Source organism: Periplaneta americana, chromosome 11 (assembly GCF_040183065.1).
Source record: "Periplaneta americana isolate PAMFEO1 chromosome 11, P.americana_PAMFEO1_priV1, whole genome shotgun sequence".
Taxonomy (NCBI): Eukaryota; Metazoa; Arthropoda; class Insecta; order Blattodea; family Blattidae; genus Periplaneta; species Periplaneta americana.
The window spans coordinates 111,437,872-111,461,746 of record NC_091127.1 but is presented as its reverse complement, the minus strand read 5'-3'; the positions used below and the strand labels follow the sequence as shown (position 1 = coordinate 111,461,746).

Below are 23,875 nucleotides of genomic sequence, written 5' to 3'. Positions count from 1 at the left end.
CTGGCTACGAACTGAAAGGTCCTGGGTTTGATCCCAGATGGTGACGGGATTTTCTTGTTGCTATACTCCTAGAATGGTCCCCTCCTGCCTCCTATCAAATTGAGTACCATGTCTTTCCCGAGGGTAAAAGGCCGTGTGTCGACCACACCACCTCATTCTAGTGCCGAAGTCAAGGAAGCATGAGGCTGTACCTCCATGCCCAACAAGTGTTTTCATGGCATGTAAAGGGGCTATGTTTTTTTTTTTTTTTAAGTAACTTACGTTTGTCTATCATACAAAGAAATATCATTGCGCGAATGGCCGAAACGTATTCAGAAGATTTGAAAACGAGTAGTATTAATGTCTGAAACAATTTTTCTTTTTTTCACGATTATCACTAGTCAACAAATTTTAACTTTGAAAATTGTGCCGAAATGAAACATTGTTACTATCCACATATTTGCCATGCTGAATCCAAAAATGGAACTCATTTTTCAGCAGCACCCTCAGATTTTCAGTTATTACCCTTATTACACTTCTGAAAAGTTCGATACCATCTAAGCAGTTCTACATTTTTAATATCTAATGCAGAATGCATAAACATTGTCTTCCACTATTATAGTGGTGTTAGTACTAAACATAAAGTATCCTTCATGTTATAATGATGTAAACGGCTACTTACATTTATGTAGTGGAAGGAGGCGTCGCTTTAAAACACTTTTTTGTGTATGTTGTAGTATTCTCTCTTTGTATGAACCAGCAGTAATCACTCATCATAGATGGATCCCATCTCCCTTTATAACGCTGTCCCATCTGTAAAATGTCTTGATGAAAGCGTTCCCTTTGTTTGTCACGCACTGCACCCAAGTTTTTAGGGAAAAAAAATCTAAATGAGAATGCAGGAAGTGAATTTGACAGACATCCTGTATCCAAAATTCTTATAATTTTGAAAAAGATTCTGAACTAGTTCGTTATTATTTTCTTCCTTCTTGTTGCCGAGGAACGCATTCACAACACTTTTAAATGACTCCCAAGCTGCACTTTCGTTTGGAGTTAATTTTTTCTAAAAAAAATTGGTCACCCATCACTTTTTTAATCTGAGGTCCAATGAATATTCCTTCTTTTAACTTTGTATCACTCAAACCAGGGAATATCCTTCGTAGATATTTGAAACCTTCGCCTTTGTGTCCATACATTTCATAAAGTTCTTCATGAGCCCTAATTTAATATGTAAAGGTTGAAGATATATTTTTTATGGGTCAACTAAACGTTTAAATTTTACATTATGTTTCCCAGGAGTGAAGTCTTCTCTTCTTGGCCATTCCTTGACTATATAGTGATGTTGAGTATCTCGGCTGTCCCAAAGGCACAGGAAAAAGGATATTTAGTGAATCCACTCTGCATTCCATGTAGAAGACTTTAAGATCCCGCAAATATGCCAACAATGGTTTTCATATTTTAATGGCTTCAAGAATACGACACATGTTTTTGTATGTTTCTTTCATTGCTGCACTGTATGCTACAGATATGGAAGAAAGTTTATTGCCATTATGTAACAAAACGGCTTTCAGACTAATTTTAGAAGCAAGTATAAATAAGCGCCTCTCTTCAGCATTATGTGTAATACCTAGTTTTAATCAGTCCATTTACATCGCTGCATGCACAAACTCCAGAATCTGTGACTATGAAAAATGGTAATAGATCCTTATTTATGTTTCTAAATACTGAAACATTAGCTCTTTATCCAGCACCTTCCATTCCTGAAGACGAGATCCCAGAAGCTCAGTCAGCTGTTTAGTTAAGTACAAATCACGTATACCAATCATCGAATTCCACCTATGTTATTAAATGTGGCTTTTCTTCTCTCTCTTCATCTGGAATGTAGACGTCATCCCTTGATGTAGAGGGCTGCACATCATCAGATGACGTTATGTCAGATTCCGATTCTTCTTGCTATGTAGAAGATGGAATGGGAACAGGTAAATTTTCTCCATGAGGTATTGGTCTTATAGCTGACGGGAGATTAGGAAACTGAATGAGTCTCTTGTTTTTTTAAGAAAATCCAGTAACATTGGTTAAGCAGAAATAAGAGTCATCTTAATGGTTTTTTTGTTCACACCATACAATTGGTTCGGAAAGTTTTTACAACTACGCCTTTGCTTCTTCATTTCAGTTCACACAAACAGCTCACACTACTAACAAAACCTCTACACTCGAACTAAATAAAGTACATACTGTCTCTGTTTTCATTACCAGGTACCCTGTAAGTCTATCTTATTTTTCAAGTATCAACAAACCATGATTCAGATGTGTCAAGTGAAAAGGGACTTGGTATAATGGATAGAAACCAAAGAAGCGCTACATGTATACTAGGTGTATAAATTCTATATTTACAACATTAAATTATTGAAATTTGTTTCATGTGTACCTTGTTAAATGGGAGTACATATGCATACATCAAAATTAAACGTAGGCACCAATTTCCTCAAGCGGCCGGTAATGGAATTCACAGTCTTCTAAGGGAAGTTGCGTGGGGCATTGGTGATAATGCCCCGAATCCATGCTTCCAATTCTTTATAGTCTCTGGACGGATTGTGGGATTCCTTCCTTTCTCCATATGGCACCACCTCGAACGAAAACAACGGAATTCCACACTTCATAGCGAGCAGCAATCTGCGCTCTTTCGCGAACAAATAGGTGATTGACCGTCTTTGCTATTGGTGCGCGAACCCTCCCTCACGGCCATTATCTATACTACGGACGAGCAAAAGTTCAAACTCTATTTAATGATCTATATATACACATAATTTTCATTATGGTTCCATCGATACTAAAAATTCTACAGCCAATTTATAATACCTAGTTATTTGCCGCCGCACTGTATTTATGGCTATTCATAAAATATAACATTGTTGCAGTGCTCAGAAACCTGACGTGATGGAAAAAATCTGATTACATATTCGTAATCAGTGCATCAGACTTGGTAATAATCAGCGTTCTGTTTGTCGGCACAAAAAATGTTGTAGACTAGTGTTATTAAACTTCATCGATATAATTTTCTATATGGGTGAAAATAATACTTTTGTTGGGATATAGAAGAAAAAGAGTGTATTGAAATTTACAAGTGTATGTAAAGGATACAAATCTCTTTGCAACCTTTAATAACAACACTCGTATTTGTTACAAGGGATGTGATATAAAACGTAATAAAGTACTCTTTTCGCAATAAAAAGCATGAACATTGATGCTAAATTTATTTACAAACAATAAATTTGGAAGAGTTTAAACAGTGCTGTGTGTCGTTTTGTTTGAGCATGGAGAATGACATTTCAAACTTTATACACAATTACACAATTTGTTAGTGACGTTTAGACTATACCTACAAAAAAATGCGTTCTTTTCTTTTTATCTGTTGCAGTAACGATCTGTAATAAAACCTGAATAGATGTAATGTAAAGCACTTAAAATCTATCTTCACCATTTCACCAGTGTAAAAAATGGAGAGTAAAATCAATTAAATCAAAAGTCAACATGTTACATTTACAATACGAAGTTCCTGTCCACCAGTACAACTTTACAATCAAATTATATTCGAAACTGAAGATGTGAAATATTTAGGAATGCATCTAAATCGCTGGCAAACTTGGAGGAAACATTATCTGGACCAGTGGTTCCCAAAGTAGGGGTCGCGATCCCTTGGAGGGTCGTGTAAAGATTTGAGAATGTCGCGAGATGATCTACAGCAGCGGTAGCGAAAATGTAATCGTGCGCCGAGCCACTGTGTAACCTGCAACGTGCGTAGCACCTATGGAGGGAGGCGGACACCCGAAGGGGAAGTGAAGCAACTGTCTGACTTATTAACGGATTTTCATTTTCCTTACGTCAGGCACTTAAATATAATTTTATACAGTACAAGGCTACAAACTAATGTTTAGTACGTGTAACGAAGAAAGAAATTAACAATAAATGAACAATATCACAACCTAAAATTGTCTTCAGAATATCTTTGCGACAAAGTTTCAAAATCAGGAATTATGTCACTTACTGCCAGTCGTAGTTGATCACGAAGGTATTTGTCTGTCAGTCGTGATCTAAATTTGGTTTTTACTATTTTAATTGTTGAAAATAATTTTTCACAAACGTAAGTTGTAGCGAACATGGCTTCAAGAGAGCAAGCGAAAGAACGAAGCTTCGGATTTTTATTTTTTGGAAAAGATTTGAAAGTTCAACATTTGTCAAGTCCTTACATCTAGCTTTCATTTGACATCTCATAGTAAATCAGTGAGTTCAAATTGAAGAGCTAATTGCATTATTCGTACATCTGCTGAAAAAAGGTCTACGTACAGAGATGATGATGATAACAATAACCCTTAACCTTTTAATGTTTCATCAGTAACATGTATAATGCCGTTTTGTTATACAACCTTTTTTCTCGTAATACTTGTGAACAAATCATACATTTAATATTCTCATCATATTGACAGCAAAAAAATACGTCCTCCCATCCTACTTGGAACTTTCGTACATGGTTTCGAGAGAGACATATGCCACTCGCAGGTCAGAGACAAATACAAATGGAACGGCGTTTGAGTCCAGTGAGTGAGAGGGTGGCGGTTGGCGGAGGTTAGAAGCAAGCGAAATGCACAGCTCTCACTGCCAGTCACAATGTCTCGCGAGTCACGTTCTCGCCACGGCTAATTTACAGTGTTAAGTATTCGGAAAATATATCAGCAAGCAAGGCCAATCTAAATCAAAGAGAATTGGAAAATAGATTTGCATATTCCGATTTCTCGTCTTGCAGGTACCGGTACATTAGCAGTTGAGTGATATCCATCGATTTTGAGTAACCAAGTGACTAGATTATATTATTCTGAAGTAATTCTTCAGATACATAATGACGAAAATGAAATCATGAATCTTCTGTCTGTCTGTCTGCATATTGTATAGTATTGTCTGTTTATTTATTTATATATTTATTTATTTGTTTTCATTCATTCATTTAATCATTTATTTATTTTCATTAAAGCTTACGTACTTGGAGTTTTGTCTAGGTTTCAGCGTAGTGTTCTGCTCCATCCTTCGTAGCAATTAATTTTTTCTAGACGTTGTTTTGCAGTTGAATTCTTTCTATGAAGTTATTTTTTTAAATTATACCATTCATAAAATCCTCAAGTAGTTTGTTGTGGCACACAGTTCTCCACAAAACAGTTCTCATTAAGAAAACTCGTCTAAACTCGTTGCACTTTATTATTCTATCCCTCTCCAGTAAATAGGATAATATTTAACGAGCATATAAACTGTTTTTACATTTCCTTCTGAAGATAATAGGAATTTATGAGAAAAATGTTTTACAGTTCTTCTTAGTTTTGTTTTGGAAGTGGTATAAAAATACAGACATAGAGAATAACACTTTGCACCTACAGATATTGAGATTATTGAATACTATGTTATTCTTCGTAAATTTGTACGCATTTACATGATAAATGAGATATTAAAGCAGCTAAATTTATCATAATTAGAGCCTGAATATGTTTACAGAAACAAATACAGAAATATGTTTGGAAATATGCATTAAATATCAACCGTAAACAAGGAATTATAATTAATTTAATGTATAGGTATAATCAGAGATTATTGCAATACATATGTAATGAAAACATTTTGAGATATTCCTCAATGAAACTTACATTAGCGTGAATAACAACATTATTAAAATTTTTCTTCGAGTACATAGCACTCTAAAGTAAATGACTACATTTCGTCCAAATTTCTATGACCAACATATTTAGGTTCAGTGGAATAAGTCCATAGCATTTTCTTCCAAAGAGTAAATTTCGTCCAGAAATTTTTTAGTTGACAAAAAATTAGTCCAATATACGTATTGTCCAATCGTGATTGATTTTGGATATTCATATACTAGAAGCACATTTTAAACAGATGACAACAATGTAATAGGCTACCAAATAATGGAGAACTCAAAAATGGACAGATGTTGCTAGGGAACTGCATACATTGGTTTTACTTAAAATTATCAGGTATTGACCTCAAAATAATTACTCAAAAAGGAACAAACCACTGCTCATAAAAGATGGTTACTGTTATCAACATCACTCTTATAATAAGGATCGAAGGCGATATGAGAATCGGTCAATCTGTAATGCAACCTGTAATGAAATTACACAGCAACGCGCAGAACCCCGAAAATGGAAATTAAAGAAGGAAATTACACTTCTAAAAAATAGCAGCAATGAAAGCATGATTTTTGTTCTTTGAAATAACTGAAAATAAACATCATGTTTTATTTCAGTGATTCTTTTTTTGTAATGAACACAACTTCGAAAGTTTCAAGTAAATAAATTTGGATTAAATCAGGTAAGGACAAAATATATATAGGATGAAATTTCACGTAATACTAAAATGGCATGGACGAAAGATTTGTGGACAGAATTTGATGCAGGACAAACATATAACTGGACAAACGTAAAATTAGGACCAAATTACGAATGGACGAAAACGTAATGGACTAACTTTCTGCTAACAGACTACAATATAATCAGGGAAATTACTAGTAAGTTTGCTTTTCTTTGTAGAAGCAATAAAATATGCATGGATAAAACAGCGTCGAGTTTGCAAAACTTCAATTCAGTGAATTTTTCTGATTTTTGTGTGTAAATATTGGATAGATGACTTAGGAACATATGGAACTTAATTATTTTATTTTTTGTTGTATTTACAACCAATATAATAACCTAAGAATTTACAATCTTCTATTCGTTCCACAATATAGATCTGTGTGTTATTAATCTGTGATTTCGTACTAAATCGTTCTAAAAGCTATCTTTTTCAATCGGGTTTGAATCTACAATGTAATGACATTCATGCTAATTACTAGACTGTCAAGAATCTTAAAGTGTAACTAGTATATTTTTGCAATCCATAATTAATCGTTGTCATATTGCATAATTTTTGTTACAAACTGTATTCATTAATTAATGTTAAAGTTTAGGTACAGTTACGGAACTAAAATTTCGTGCTATTCTTGATAATGCTTACAGCGCGAGGTGCACAGTACTGGGTCATTTGCAAAATTTGTATAACAAATGGACGATTGAGAACGTCAAAATTAAAAGTAATATTTAGCGCATATTCTGTATGTATTAATATAGTGCAATGTTTCTGCCATAGTAATCAGTCACTGTACACTCGCCTTGGTTTACAGCATTCTCTACTAGTATTAATGAATCTCTGATGGCACGGCTAAATGTCAGGTGTATGGATCTTTTATAGAAATAGAATTCCTTTATTTTTATATCAGATATTCTTTAAACAGTGTATGGATCTTAGAATAGTAACAGAATTAACTTCAAATAAAAAATGAACAAATATTTTAAATATCTTAATATCACATCTGTTACGTAAGATAATATAAATGTAGTAACTTCTTCGGTAACTAACAGAAAAGCATTCTTTCAGCGACAATTATCTTAGTAGATTGTCCATATTTGAGCCTTAGTTTCTTTAATGATATTTAATTATACCAAAATTAAGGCACTGTTTTGTATAATGTAACAGACATGACATGGAGTAACAGATCTGACAGGTAACAGACATGACAAAGCAAACATAAGCATGTGCTAACCTAATTTTTTTTTGCTTAAAAATCTTCAAAATATCAAGTGAACTATCGCACACGTGTACTATTATGTCCTCTTGATCTTGACCTTATATGTTGTTATTTGTGGAAAACACAACACAACCAGATCTGACAGAGTAAAAATGCACGCTTAGACTAAAACACAAAGCAAGAGCATGACATACAAACTCGCCAAATCAAAATGGGTGAACATAGCAGTACAATCAAGATGACTCTTTGTGCATAATCCTGGCTTGTGCTAACATCTGTGGGATATCTTTTTCAACTGTATATCCATAGGAACAGAATGGTGTAACAAACCTGACTGATTTACTGGACTATACTGGACTTACGCAATCATATTTAAGGAAATATAAAGTCAGACATAAATGAAGTTTTGATAATATCAAATGTTTCTTTAATTTTTTTCTCAATTACATTATTAAACAATCCTTTATCTGGACATAATCATACTACATTTTAAATACCATAGAAGTGGGTGTAAAATCGATCATTTGCGATTTTTATTGAAAATTATATATTTTCTCAGTTACTTGTTAAAATTTTGTTATGCTGACATCATTGCCTTACATTGTAAATGTAAGCGAGAGGGACATCAAAAAGCCTGCGAATGCCAACAATGGGAACACTGTGTAATTACCGTTGAAGTTGAAATTATTTTTTTCAACTTTTTCTCTTAAATGAAAACAAAGTCTTACAAACTCTAAATTATAGTCAGCAGTGAAAGGAGACAGGAAGTATATGTAAGTACTTTTCGTTGAGATTGTATCCTGAAATAATAGTTTTGGAGTTCGTAAATGTTAGTATTGAAACTTATTATTTTAAGAAAACTTGTACCTTTGTAGGGTTAAATCGATCATGCCATCGACCTACTCGAAACAGATAGGACCAGCAGGAAGAATAACTTGTTCACCGAAATACCTCCAACCAATACTTATAAACAGAAAAGTGTCATAGTATAGCTTATATTGATGGGATAGTGGGGAAAGAGGAAGACGAAATTTTGGTGAATTTCTTGCGTAAGAGAAGCAATGCCAAAAGAACATATTTTGTACACCCCTCTGTACCTGACTATGGGAACAACGTAGTTTCTAAAGTGACATGAGGAGGGGAAGATTTCAAATAACATCTGATATAAACCTAAGCAATGTTGAATTGCATTTTAGATTATAATTGAAGGGTGGTATTTCAATGTAAATTTTGAATTCTTAAATCTTTGTTTGTTGGTATGTGAAGTATTGAAATGTGTTTTTATGTTTTATAAGTTGGCAATCATAGTCACAGATTGTACAGTGGAGACCTATAGGCCTAATTGTATCGAATAGTATGATCACAGTAACAAAAGATACACTATATAATGCTATAGGCATATATTGAAGATTATTATTGTTTTTACACCCCTTATAACAAATAAAATATATGCAATACACTTAATTTGTTTTTTAAAAACATAAACAGTGATCGACTTTACTCCGCAATATTTTAAAATCGATCTTAAACTAAAAATACAATGGTGATCGACTTACCCTATTTAAGCAGGTAACTTCGATCACAAGTCAAATAAAAAAAAACAGTTTTTTATAGATTGTAGTTCAATGTTTGTAACATGCCTTCATAAGTGAAGGATATGACGACAAAATGCTATTTTCTGAGGACCTTCGCTCCATTGCATAACCTCAATATCATTAAAAACTTGCAAAATTTTGATCGACTTTACCCTCTTCTACGGTACTTAACTAGTGTAGACACAGCATTTTAACTGTTACTATGATAATTTTATTTTATTCTCGTGAAATATTTCACATGAAGAAAATAATAATTCTTGTGACTTTTACTACATTAGTATTCAAACTACTCACTGTTAGGAATTTATAACTCTATCGTTATAAAAGCAATAATGGGAAAGGTATGAATTGATGGACGTCATGTGTTATACAAATTCTGCAAATGACCCTACAACCTTCTTTGTCCATATAATACTGGAACCGGATCGTCGTCAGGAGATCGACACGCTTAGCACATGTCAGAATTTGTCCCTCATCATAATAGCTCAGTCGTTTGCGTCGTCTGAACGACGTGCAGAAGATCATGAGTTTAGTCCCCGTAGACGGTGAATTGTTTTGTCTTAATATAAAATTGTTTCGGACAACTGCGACGAATGTTTCAGTTAAGTCTTTTTCTTTATGTTGAATAAATTATTTTTCACGTCCCGTGGGATTGTATTTGACTGTTCCCGCAAAAAGAACACTATAAAAATATATATCGGAAGATATATTTTGACTTCCTAATGAAAAAAAAAGTTAATCATAATAAACAAATATAAAATAAAAAAAATACACTGTAGGACTTAATACTTCGTCCACCAGTCATCTGCTTCTGTCATTGCTCTGATCCGGCGAGGGATGGAATCGACGTGACCGAGGGACAAGGGTTCTCGATTTGTGGCGATGTTGTGTCGACTATCGCTTTGGGGAAATGGGCATGCACAATGTGTTGTAAAGCTTTGGTTTTTCTGAACCGACGCATGCGACGTGCGAGGTGCGAGGCCCGCCTCGCATAAATCCGGACTACACGAGAGATAGTGAGTGGTTTCTATAACTGCGAGATGCGCAGACCTCGCATCTCGCAGCCATAGAAACCACTCACTATCTCTCGTATAGTCCGGATTTATTCGATTCGGTCCTCGCACCTCGCACGTCGCATGCGTCGATTCAGAAAAACCAAGGCTTAAGCGAAATATACAATAAGGGAGCTCCAGATTTTATTTCCGTATCTGTACTGTACATTATATACCTAAACTGAAGTTTATTGAAGCGTACTTTTATTGTCACACACACTCGTACATTGATCCTTTCTGAAGTAGGACAAGTGCAAAGTTGTTCCTTAGGTTTAATTGTAAGAGTTGTATTTCCATGAGGTTTGTAAGAGATTTTCATTGTTGAAATGGCTTTTAGGCTTGCTGTATAGAGAGTCCAGTGGATTAGTACTAATCTTGTGCAAAGTGGATGTTATACTTGTCATCAAACTGCTCTCCATATATTGTATCAGTTGTTCTGACGCTCATTGCTTGCTGACAGGTATTTCATTACTGTTTGTATCTAATATGTAGTAAATATGGTTAAGTATGTTTTTATTTGAAGTTGAAAGGTGTGGAGATGCAGGAAAAATATGGTATCAGTGTTACGTTCTGTGAAGATCAGTAACGTTGTGCGTTTGTGATGGATAAGCTTTCGTTTTCAGCCACAGAGAGTTTGACAAAGAACGCAAGGAAGGAAGAACAGAGAAGTGAACAAAGAAATAGTAAGTTAAAAAAATAGTGATCAAGGAAAAGAAAAGTAAAATCGAAATATGATAAGATAGGTATAAGATGCCAAAGATTTTTGAAAATAAATCATGACGGTGAATCACCCTTCGATTTTCCATCCGAACATAAATCCTAATGACATCATACGATATTTTTTATTGGTAAAGAGATACGTATAAAGTTTTCTTTGTGTGTTACAGTTTATCCCACTATCATTTTCCTCTGCAATTTCTCCATTTTTCTACAGAGAGAAACAGCAAACTAGTGCAGCATACCTGGGATACGAGTGTGCAGCATTGCGTTCCTTTTTAATATAAACCTTACGGAAGATAAAAGAACGAAAGGAAGGAGGAGGGAGAGAAGAAACGGATGAGAATAATAAGAAACTTGAAGTATATATGCTATATAACTCATTTTTTAATTAATCGACGAATAAGTTGTGTTCGTTGTAGAAGACTGTAATTATCATGCCGTTTATGCTAATTTGTGGTTGTATATAATTTTAACCAAGATTTTTAATTTTTACTATTTTATAAAAATTTCAGTTGCTCGTAGTTGGTCTATAAACGGGTCTGTAATATGTTCATATTATACTTCGTAATTTATATGTGAAAGAATAATTAAGTATGGAAAGAACAAATGGAGAAAAGGAAAGAAAAGAAAAGAAAAGAGAGTTCATGAGAGAAAGGTCAACATTTACAACACTGAGAATAAGATGGAGATAAAAGCAAACAAAATGAAAAAAGAAGAAATGGGAGAAAAGAAGGGAAGAAAATGTGAAGGAAAGAATATACGAAAGAATTGATTAAAGAAGAAAAAAAGTAGACCTAAGGCGAAATAAAAGATTAAAATTAGATTGTACACCTAAAAATAATGGAGAGTAAAGGTTACTTAGTAACGTAAAGAGAATTACAGGCAAAGTGAGTGAATAAAAAAAAAAAAGAATTGAGTCGCGACGAACCAATTAGAGGGGTAACATCGCGACACTTGGTAGCGCTGTTAGTTTTATTTCTTCGGAACCCTGGAATGTGGTGAGCGCTTCCTGATGCTTGCTTAAACGTGCACTCTTCTAATTAATCATACATTCCTTTGTTTTCGCGTCTATTGGTGGGGCAGTGCCACAGGTGGAGCGGACAGTGACGTCGCGGCCTCGGAACCCGGCACCCCGGCCGAGGACAAGGAGGGAGGCCAAGCCTTCGGAGGAGGTGAGTCCTTCAAACAATTTTCTATTTTTAGACTGTATTGACTATCACTTACAAATGCTTCCCGATTCACAACCCTTCTGCGCATGGACAATCACGTCGTTTCGCGAGTCAATTACGGACGCTGGAGTAGCTATTGCACATTATTTCTCCGACATGCCTTTGACAAAACAATGTCACACTCCTCAAGTTGACTTCGAGTACAATAATTTTCGTATTTAAAAGATGTACTTATAATATAAATAATCAAACAGAATTCAGCTTAGGTCTCTACTCCAACAACAGAAGTATCTTTGTTGATTCACGACATTGCGATTGTATAATACAGGGTAATTCGTTTAAGTATGGATAAAATAAAAACACCGTAAAACATTTACTACTGAACTTTATTTGTTGAAACTTTATGCATACAACACTGAATGATGGACGATTCCTCAGAGCTCAAAATGACCCCCATTGCGCACCCTGTACAACTCATAACGGTGATGCAATTCAGCCCATGTCCGTTGTGACAATAGAGGGATGATTTGTTGAAAAGCTTGAGTAATTTTTACTCTCAGATCATCAGTGTTCCTGGGTTTCTGTAAATAAACAATGTCTTTAAAAAAGCCGACACGAAGAAGTCAGGAGGGGTTAGATCTGGGGAGTTTGGAGACCATGTTAAGAGATAGCTGCTTCTCGTACTGAGTTTTGCCTGCGACCTTCTGTATGTTTTAACACAGAACCTATTTCTATAAATGTTCGATACCACAACATTATGGAATCGTATTTAGGTACATTACGCACACCATACTCACCTCTAAATTCCCTTTGAACTCTTTTAACACTAAAATTTAGCATACCAAAGAACACATTGTGTCCGCTGTTGATTTGTAGTAGCCATTTTAATCATCTCCGATTTTCATTTGTTCTTTTAGATTATGCATTATTGATTGTCATATATAGAAACTCCCATCTTTTAATCATAATATAACGAGCAAGAAATTTTTCCTACTATCATAATAGCTTTATAATAATGAATGTTATCCAATTCCCAAACGGATCAGACTGTATAATGCGCAGGATCAGTCTAAACTACACCGCCTCGGGTCACACTAATAGTATTAAATCTAAGGAAGGGAAGAGGCTACTACGGAAGTAGTTTTTTTATACTTTACTAGGAATCATTTTCACAATTTGTGGACGTAGGCCTATATATCTATCGGGCATAAAAATTCGTGTAGTATAATTTGTGAAATCTCCAAGGAACCCAACTTGGGGTTTGGAATTTACGCCAAAATATAGTGTTTTAAAGAATTTTATGCTCGACCATGCTAAAATGTAGTAATTATACACCTGGTAGCAGTCCTTTAATGCATGTCATTAAAGTACACCTACTTATTATAGTTCAGGTGTTCAGCCAATGACAAGTCAGCTTTGTACCGTTATATCGATTAATCTCGGATATGCAATCGAAAGACAATTAGCGAAAAGTCACGGAGGCTGGAAATCCAATACTGTCGCAGAAGGTTATATTCTGTTACTATAATAATTAGCGTTAATTATAAATAATATCCAAATAAATTCAATTTGTCATCTCGTATTTCAATTCTAAATCAATTTCCAGGTTATATCAGAGTAATCTTCATCTTATTCTCTGCTAAGGTCAATGACATTCGGTCTCGGAAAAAATCAATACTTTCGCGTCTGCGCACATCTTACAATTCAGGTCAGTTCGCACATAACCATAAGAAGACCTAATTTTAAATAATTTCAAGTTAGAAAAATGGTCGAGCATAAAAAGTCGTATGAAACTTGCCTATAATGATAATTAAGACGCTCGTATGAAAATTATGAAACTCGCTTGCGCTCGTTTCATAAGCAATCATACTTGCGTCTTAATTACTACCATTATAGGCTCGTTGCATAATGTACTATTATGTATCCTGTTTCGGTCAATTTTAACATTAGAAACTTAACTTTTTCACTAAAATATTTCCAATGAAATCATTTTTCTCGAAGAAGAAAATGTTAATAATATTGATTTTATTTATACTACCAACAATATTTCAAAGAAAAGAATAAAGTTTTCCTATTGTAACTTTTCTCTAACATATTTTTTTCTGAGGTAAAATCACATGTACACTAATTTCCTTCTTGAAGAACGTTTAAAATTTAACACACAATAAACTGTGAAAACTGTATGCAGATACTTGGATAGTTCTGAAGATCCTATGTCATTGAAATCAAACTAGTCTTCTATTCACATTCTACGGATATGATTCTGAAACTTCAGAATTTATTATGTAGACGAAGATAGGCGCAAGAAGTGCAAGACAGCTTTAGATTATGTGTAAAACTCTATGATTCGCCAGCACTAATCTTCAAAGACAAAATTTTACTTACAGCACAACACATACTGTATTGAAGAGTTGCCATAGACAGATTAGATAAAGTATTATGTCAGCTGGAGCATCACTAAAATTTTTTCTATGTTGTATATCCTCTTATTATCCCTTTCACTGACATGTAGTTCTGATAGTCCAGGTTCAAGTTCTAAAATACACTGACGAATTGCTGGCACAGATTTGAAAACTCTTTCTTAGTTCTTTGCTTTATTTTAGCATACACCCTTTCGCCCTCTGTTTAGCTTCGCCTTCTGTGTAGCTTTACTTATCATGCCTACAATATACTACATAGTGATTTTCAGATAACAGCAAAACGATTATCTTATTTTCACAATAATAAATACACTTCTGTAAAACTCACAGGTTATGCTTTGTTTACAAACTCACCATGAAGATAATGAAATGATTATAGGCCTATAGTGCTCTCATTTTACAAGGAAACTTCGTATCATTCCGCCGCCGTGCCGGCCGACTTTCTGCTCTCCCGACCTCAGCGTGGGAAGCCAGTTCTACAAAACATGAATGCCAAATGAAGTTTTACTTTCAGTCTATAGAAGATAAGGCGTTCAGTTTGAAGACGCGTAATGTCAGAACTGCCTTTCTCTCGCTGCGCGAACATTTAAATTTGGCATATTATTCTAAAACAGTGATTCTCAGACTTTCTGAAGGCGCGACTAGCTTTTGGACGAGACTTTTGTTTGCGACCCCTTACTCCCGTACTAATTATTGATCTCATTCAAAGAATAAAACCTCTGTAAAATTGCACACAACAATAATTTTATTAAAAATCAGTGAATACCACCCAAAGTACAATTTTGAATAGCTGCTTTTTGAGTACTTTCCGGAAGAAACTCAAAACTACTACGACAACCACAGATGGGTACTGAATCCCTTTTTAGACAGTTGCGTTTGACTGGCTGAAATTAAAAAAAAAAAGTACAGGGAAAAGTCATTGAAATATGAACACACTGTTGGAATTATAAATTTATTTAAAGTTTCCAATCATATGATTTATCTTTTTTTTTTTCAAAATTATTATTTGCTAATACATCTTACAGAAGAAATTTATTAACGTTTTCGTCTATAAGGCATCATCAGATATTCAAAATGTTAACAACGAAATCTAAACGTAAGTCCAATAAGGTGTTCACAGTTATAAGCATAACAAAGATTTAAATAATTAATCGTGAGTTGTATGTAATGAAATCTGATATTGGTATGAGAAATGCTCAATTTGACTAATTTGTGTGGTTTCGCCGACTTGCCGATAAATGAAATATAAAAATATAAACTATGAATGTAAATTACATAGAACTCATGTTACATTTTATTGAATGTCACTATTATATATATATATATATATATATATATATATATATATATATAAATTGTTAAAATTGATAAAATATAAAATATTTGTACTCTTTGTCTGCGTGAGACAGATTTACCGTGATGTTATGTAAATATTACTGATGTTAAGATTAAAATGGTGTATGTCTTATATATGATATATATGATATATTTCGTCACAGCACTTCTTTACATGTAATGGTGTACCTCTCCGGTGCCACCATTAACATATTATTACAATAACACATTATTTGCAGTACACGTCTACACAGATACTCCCAATTACACTATGCACCTTTTTTGTTACTTGGTCAATCTCCCCTTCAGTATTTCTCCTACATTTCATTTGCTATTCTCTATTTGTTCATTAATCCTAATATATCTAATATTATATACTTCTTTCACACCCCTCTTTTCCTCTAACTACTGTTCACTAAAATCTCAATTTCAAGTTTTCTCTATAAATTATTATACAGTATTGGAATATTTGACTTACTTGTTTTTTGACCTTTTATTCATTTACTGTTCCAACGTTCAAATGTTAGTACTAATTTTATGCTGTCACTTGTTCACTTCTCTTAACCCTTACTCACTATTGTATGTTTTATATGCAAAACATTTGTTGTTGAAAATCTTCTATAGGCTTATATTATGATTGTTCACCAGGTTCTTGAATTGTAGTGTGTACGTGTGGAATGTCACCCTTTCGACTTAATATTCATTCATTCATAGTGTTCTGCCCAAGGGCAGGTTTTTCACTGCAAACCCAGCATTCTCCAATCTGGTTCGAATTCCGGTTGGGGAAAGGTTTTTTCCGGGGCTTTTCCTCAACCCAGTATGAGCAAAATGCTGAGTAACTATTGGTGCTGGACCCCGGACTCATCTCACCGGCATTATCACCTTCATCTCATTCAGACGCTAAATAACCTGAGATGTTGATACAGCGTAGTAAAAATAACCTACTAAAATAACTATTAAAACATTTTTATTAATATTGTAACGTTTATGTTTATAAATACGAGTACAAAATAAATGTATGTAGATTATGACGTTTTTGTTTTATTTTGCAAATCATTTCGCGACCCCCTCAGCTCTTCACACGATCACCAGGGGATCGCGATCCCATTATGGGAACCACTGCTCTAAGGCCGGGTGCATACAGAATCGGACGCGGGTCTTCGCAACGCGACGTTTTGCTTTGTAGTATCTCACAACTCCCCGCGACAGTTTGGCACTGTCTGGTCACGACAATAGGTCCGCCGATTGTGTGGGTTTGGAAAACTGCACTAGCCTAGAAAATGGCGTCAATTTAATGAATGATACTGTCTATATCTGAAATTCTATTGTATTTGGTTATCTATACAATTGAATGTGTCTTAAAATTAAATACTGCTAATGCAGTGCACAAACGTCATTTTGTATGCTTATGATTACTTCACGAGCCATAATGAAACACGTTAAATCAATAATGAGTGATAATATAGAGGAAAGAGGTACACCTACTACAAATTATTATTAGTTACTAGGGTATTACTCACCTGGTGCTTTCATCTCATTTGAAATTTCCTCCCATATTTTTAGAAACCACATTATTGTAGCGATATTGTTTCAAAGTGGGATTATACAGAACGTATCTGTACTGTACTAAAATAACAAATTTATCCGCATCGAGCTCCATTCTGAATAATGTGCATTACACAACATTAGTATCTATATTCAATTCAATTTATTAAGCCATTAAACATACATTGATAGGCTTGTCACAAATACAGAATGGAAAAAAAAACATACATTTGAAAATACACATATAATTGAAAACAGTAAAGTTTAATTAGAATGAAAGCACAAAACATTTTGAAACTCTAAAAATTAATGAAAACACTTCACTCTTAATGCATTATTTGTAATTAAATGTAAATAACTTTATTTATTAAAAAACAATTTCATATGAATTTATGTTAAGAAACTCATGTATAGAGTAGAAAGAATTAATTAAAAGCCAATTATAAAATGTAGTTTTGAAACTATTGGTTAGTAACTTACTGACTGGAAAGCTTATTATATACGAGTAATTATAAAATGTAGTTTTGAAACTATTGGTTGGTAACTTACTGACTGGAAAGCTTATTATATACGAGTAATTTCATCCCCATGACAGAAAAATTTGTGTAGTTTTATGTAATCTACAGTATGGAATAAATTTGTTCACTATTTCAATTTTCATGATCATGTATATTGGCTACTAATGAGTAAGTGTTTATATTTTGTCGAGTGTAAAGGACTAGGTCCTATATATATATATATACACACACACATATACAGAGGGTGCCACTCTTTCAGTGACTACAACTTTAAGAATTATTATGATACAGAAAAGTTTCAAAATTAAAAATAATATGAACCAATGTAGAAACCAGTCATTTATTGAAAGTGCTCCAATTGTTGGCCATTGTGGTCCAGGCACAGCTGATAACGCTGACCAATGGATTCCAAAACGTTCCTAATCATTTGGATTGGTATTTGGGAACATTCTCTTTCAATGGCTGCTCTCAACTCATCGATTGTAGCAGGTTTTGTGCTATAAACATTGTGCTTGACATGTCCCCACAGAAAAAAATCTATCGGAGTCAAATCCGTTAAGCGAGGGGAGTACTCGGTATTACCTCTTCGTCCTATCCATCTGTTCTGCAGGTGGCCGTTAAGATAGGCCCTCACGTCCCGTGGTAGTGGGGAGGTGCTCCATCCTGCTGGAAGTACTATTCGTCATTCCTAAACATCACTTCGATGCATGGCATGGCGGGTTCCATTAGCAAGTTGAGGTAAATTGCACCAGTCACGGTACCGTACCATCAAAAAAAGAAAGATCTAATTAAACCAAATGCTGACAAACCACACCACACCACACTGCAACTCCTGGTAAGTTCACATGGTGTTCCACTGTCACATGAGGATTGTTAGATGCCCAATAGGTGCAATTGTGACGATTAATTGATCCATTTAACTTAAACGTGGCCTCATCACTCCAAAAAATATTGTATGGAAATTGATATTCCTACGCACATTTTGCTTGGTACCACTCACAAAATTCAATTCTCCCGTGATGATCATCTTCATTGAGAGCGTGGACTAATCTAGGAATAAAACTTTTCCATTGAGCACGCTTCAAAACGCGATGGACACTCGATTTTGAAAGTCCTATCTCACGAGCCGCTTGCCGAACAGATTTTGTAGGAGATTTCTGAAAACTTTCGATGGCTTCTCTTTCTCTTGTGGGACTGGTGGATGTTCGTGGTCTTCCGGAATTGTTCTTATGGATATTCTGAACAGTTCCTTCATCTTCAAACTTATCTCGCAAGCGACCAGTTGTGAGTCGCGTTGGTGAATCTCGTTGAAATTCCGTTCTAAAACGTCTTTGCACTTCACTTATGTTCTCAGTCTTCCAATAGCGCTTTAGAATGAATTTTCTTTCCTTAAAGTTTAGTTTGACTTCAGCCATTATTTTAAGCGGTCACACTTGAAAAACTATTAAACAGTGAGTTAGTTATGAGCTATTAAAGAGTGTATACATTTTTGGCACCCTCTGTACATATATATATTTATGACTGTTAATATCTGTGATTGTTTGAAAAGTGGTCGACAATGTTCAGGATAGTTTGATTGACATAGAATTCTAATGGCTTTCTTTTACAAAATCAAGACACTCCCAATTTTGCTACCATTTCCCCAGAAAATTAAAGCATACCGAATTATCGACTGAAAGAACGAAGAGTAGGCACATCTTAAATAATTTTGAGAAACGCAAGTCACTAGTTTCTTTAATAAATATATAACTCTTGATAACTTTGTGCATATATATATATATATATATATATATATATATATATATTTGATATGAATAATTTCAAGGGAAGAATTGTTCCGGGGCCGGGTATCGATCCCGGGACCTCTGGTTGAACGTACCAGCGCTCTGCCAACTCACTGTGTACATTAACAGAATACCACAATTTCAAGTCACACAGAGTTTGTGTGCACTCGATGTGGGTCTCTGGCGTTTCGTCAGCCCACGCGAGTTGTGTGGATGTAAAGGGAAGGGTTGAGACGGTGTCGGGTGGAGTTCCCGGGTAGCTCAGTTAGCAGAGCGCTGGTAAGTTCAACCAGAGGTTCCGGGATCGATACCCGGCCCCGGAACAATTTTTCCCTTGAAATTATTCAAATCTGCTTTACAGGAAGCTTTGCCTGAAAGATTGGATTTGCATAATATATACGTCACTGTGTACGTTAACAGAAAACCACAATTTCAAGTCACACAGAGTTTGTGTGCACTCGATGTGGGTCTCTGGCGTTTCGTCAGCCCACGCGAGTTGTGTGGATGTAAAGGGAAGGGTTGAGACGGTGTCGGGTGGAATTCCCGGGTAGCTCAGTTGGCAGAGCGCTGGTACGTTCAACCAGAAGTCCCGGGATCGATACCCGGCCCCGGAACAATTATTCCCTTGAAATTATTCAAATCTGCTTTACAGGAAGCTTTGCCTGAAAGATTGGATTTGCATATATTCGATATGTTTTTCCCATGTTAAACTGGAGTCTATAAAAAGTTCTGGAAATTTGATATAGTTTTGTATGTTGTTCTTTTTATTAGATGATTTAGGCTAACAGTTATGTTGATAGTCTTTTCTTGATTAAGCAAAAACCTTTAGATTCAAACCATAGAGCAATCTGTGCAATCGTGGATGTTGCTACTCACGCATTCGCAGTACGCTGGCATCAGACCTGCTCGCTACCAAGTTTAAGCAGTCGTTCAACGTTGTCTCCCCGTGTCTGCTCATGACCGCCTTGTTGCATCTGATTCTGTGTGTATTTCCATCAGAAATCAATGGGAGTCAAATACCAACTGACAAAAAGTTGCGTCGTGCCGCGCGGCACCTGATTCTGTTTGCATCCGGTATAAAAAGCAAAATTATGATCTAGAATCAGAAACCGTGATTGTACTAATAAAACAGTAACCTAAATTTTTTTCCTGTATTTTTCTGTTTCGGAAAAATAATTGATGTTGACTTGTTTAATAATTCCTATCCTGAGACTGAATTTTTTGTTTGCATGTCTGTCCATATGTTTGTTACCACTTTCACTCAATAATGGCTAACCGTCTGCTATGAAAATTAGTATGTAACATAAGTTAGGTTCGACTTAGATTTTAGACTATTTGAATTCAAATACTTTCCTTAAAAGAGGGTTGTAAGGGGACGTGAAGTAAATAAATCGAAATATCACGCTTGTTATTGATTTTTAAAGAAAATATTACATATCAAAAGTTTTTTTACAACATTTTTTCGAAAATTTTGATTCTATACAAAATTTTGATAGGACTGATATTCAGTGAGTTATAGGCATATGAGTTTTCTGTGTTACATAATAATGAAATCCGTATTCTTTGTGGAAGTAGTGGGAGGGTGCTTCCACCATTGGGAACACGAATGAGATCGGCAATCGCCGGATCGTTCCTTATTCATCTGTACTGTTGTGAACGTACCAAACGTTCATAAACGTGGAGTTTTGCAGCAGCGTTAGTTCGATAAAATACGAGTACATGCTCAACTATGTGAATAAGAGGAGTGACCGAGCAATTTTCCATCTTAAAAATGAACACGATGAAGTGATGAAGTATCAATCTGGGCCGTTCGGCGTATACTCTCTTTTCGTATTTATAAGCGATTTTTTTCCTGCCCTTCACTTGAATGTTCATTTCGAGAATGGACAGTAATTGTACTTTAACACCGAAAATGTTAGGGAAAAGTTAGAGAATCCGTAGAACACAACGCTCTTGACATTTTTTCAAACTTGTCAGAAAGATAATTTTGCTAAGACTGCTGTACGAGGTCGTCCCCGTCTGCTACAGGTTCCACAAGTAAAGAGGAGTCTTTAACAGAAAGAAGCGCGGAATCCCGTCGATGAGTTTCCGGGTATTTACAGCAAGAAATCAATTATTGACAGAATTTATACAATGCACCCAATAATAGTGAAAGCTTTTATTTTCGACTCTTCCTCCGTATCGTCCGAAGATCGACATCGTTCAATGAACTGATATCATTGGATTGTATTGCTTTCCTGAGTTATGAAGCAGCCAGCAGAGTTCGTTACCTGCTCGAAGATGACATTCTTTGGGACGGCACGCTATAGAAAGCTTCCGTCAACGACAGCACTTTTAAATTGAGGCAACATTTTTCAATCATCTTAGTGTTTTTGTCCATGTATTGTGGGTTCCTATCACCACGGCATGGCGCGTCCTCAGATTGCGGATAGAGGAGACGGCCTCCAGATATGGAGGGTAGGTGCGAATATATTGAATAAACAGTCGTGGACAGCCGATAAGGGGTGGTCCTCCATCTTGGGGGTTGGGCGAAGGGCTAACAACCCATCACCGTAAAAAAAAAAAAACTTGTTACGAAACCTAACAATAAGCCTCGGAATGGGACTGATTCTCCGGCACGACCACAGCAAAGGAATAAGGTTATAAGATTTGGTACATGGAACGTAACTAGTCTTTATAGAACAGGAGGGGTAACATTAGTAGCAAAAGAACTAGCTAGATATAAAATAGACTTCGTGGGAGTACAAGAGGCTAGGTTAGATGGGAATGGCATATCACAAATAGGCGATTACTTGTTGTATTATGGGGAGGAAACATTAATCACCAGTTAGGAACAGGATTCTTTGTACATAAAAGAATAAAATCAGCTGTAAAAAAGGTCGAAGTTATCAGTGACAGGTTATCGTATTTAGTACTTAAGGGTAGATGGTGCGATATCGTAGTTATAAATGCTCACGCCCCTACTGAAGAGAAAGACGACCATATAAAGGATAGCTTCTATGAGGAATTGGAACACACTTTTGATCAGTTACCTAGATATCACATGAAAGAACGCTAAAGTAGGACAGGAGGATATTTTTAAACCAACAATTGGAAAAGAGAGCCTACACGTAAGTAGTAATGACAATGGAGTTAGGTTAGTCAACTTTGCCACATCAGAAAATTTAATTGTCAAGAGCACAACATTCCCCCATAAGGATATACATAAATATACTTGGACTTCTCCAGACGGAATGACACAACCAAATAGATCACATCTTGAGAGATAAAACGAAGACATACTAGTATAGTAGACATTCGAACTTTCAGGGGGGCAGACTGTAATTCTGACCATTATTTGGTAATTGGAGAATTAAGAGAAAGACTATCAGTAGCCAAGCGAGTAGAGCAACAAGCTAATATTAGTAGATTCAATATTCTGAAATTAAAGGACGAGGAAACTAAGCAACGTTATCAGGTGGATATTTCAAATAGGTTTGCTGCTTTAGCAACTTCCGACGAAGCTGAGAAAGAGTTAGATGTTAATAGCGTGCGGGACAATATCTGAGATAATATCAAAATTGCAGCTGAGCAGAGCATAGGTTATCATGAAACTAAGAAGAAGGAACCATGGTTTGATGAAGATTGTTCCATCGCAGTAGATAGAAGGAAACAGGCAAAATTGAAATTCTTACAGGATCTAATTGAGGAGAATAGAGATAATTATTTCAGTGAAAGACGGGAAGCAAGTCGTACACATTGGAATAAAAAGAGAGGTTACTTGAAGGAAAAACTGAATGAGGTAGAAACAAATATTAAGAATAAAAACATTCGAGATTTATATAAGGGTATAAAGGAATTTAAATATGGATATCAGGCAAGGGTAAGCGTGATCAAGGATGAGAATGGTGACTTGCTTGCAGACTCTCATTCAATCCTTAACAGATGGAAAAACTATTTTGGGCAACTACTAAATATACATAGGCCAAATAGAAATGATCGGGACGAAATTCAAATACAAACTGCTGAGCCATTTACACCGGAACCCACACTTTCTGAAGTCGAAATTGCGATGGAAAATCTGAAAAAGTACAAGTCCCCAAGAATTGATCAAATTCCAGCAGAATTAATACAAGAGGGTGGTAGCGTATTATC

The 23,875-nt window shown here is 35.3% G+C and overlaps 1 protein-coding gene across 6 annotated transcripts in view; it reads left to right on the top strand.

Annotated features, from left to right (window-relative positions):
• Sap47 (Synapse-associated protein 47kD) overlaps positions 1–23,875 on the top strand; it is a 680,382-nt gene that overhangs the window by 56,457 nt on the left and 600,050 nt on the right. For 5 of the 6 annotated variants that reach the window (XM_069839891.1, XM_069839887.1, XM_069839890.1 and 2 more), the window contains exon 3: positions 12,047–12,142. In XM_069839891.1, coding sequence (XP_069695992.1) covers positions 12,047–12,142 — 96 coding nt within the window. The remainder of the gene's footprint in view (positions 1–12,046; positions 12,143–23,875) is intronic. The other variant, XM_069839888.1, reaches the window with a different exon arrangement.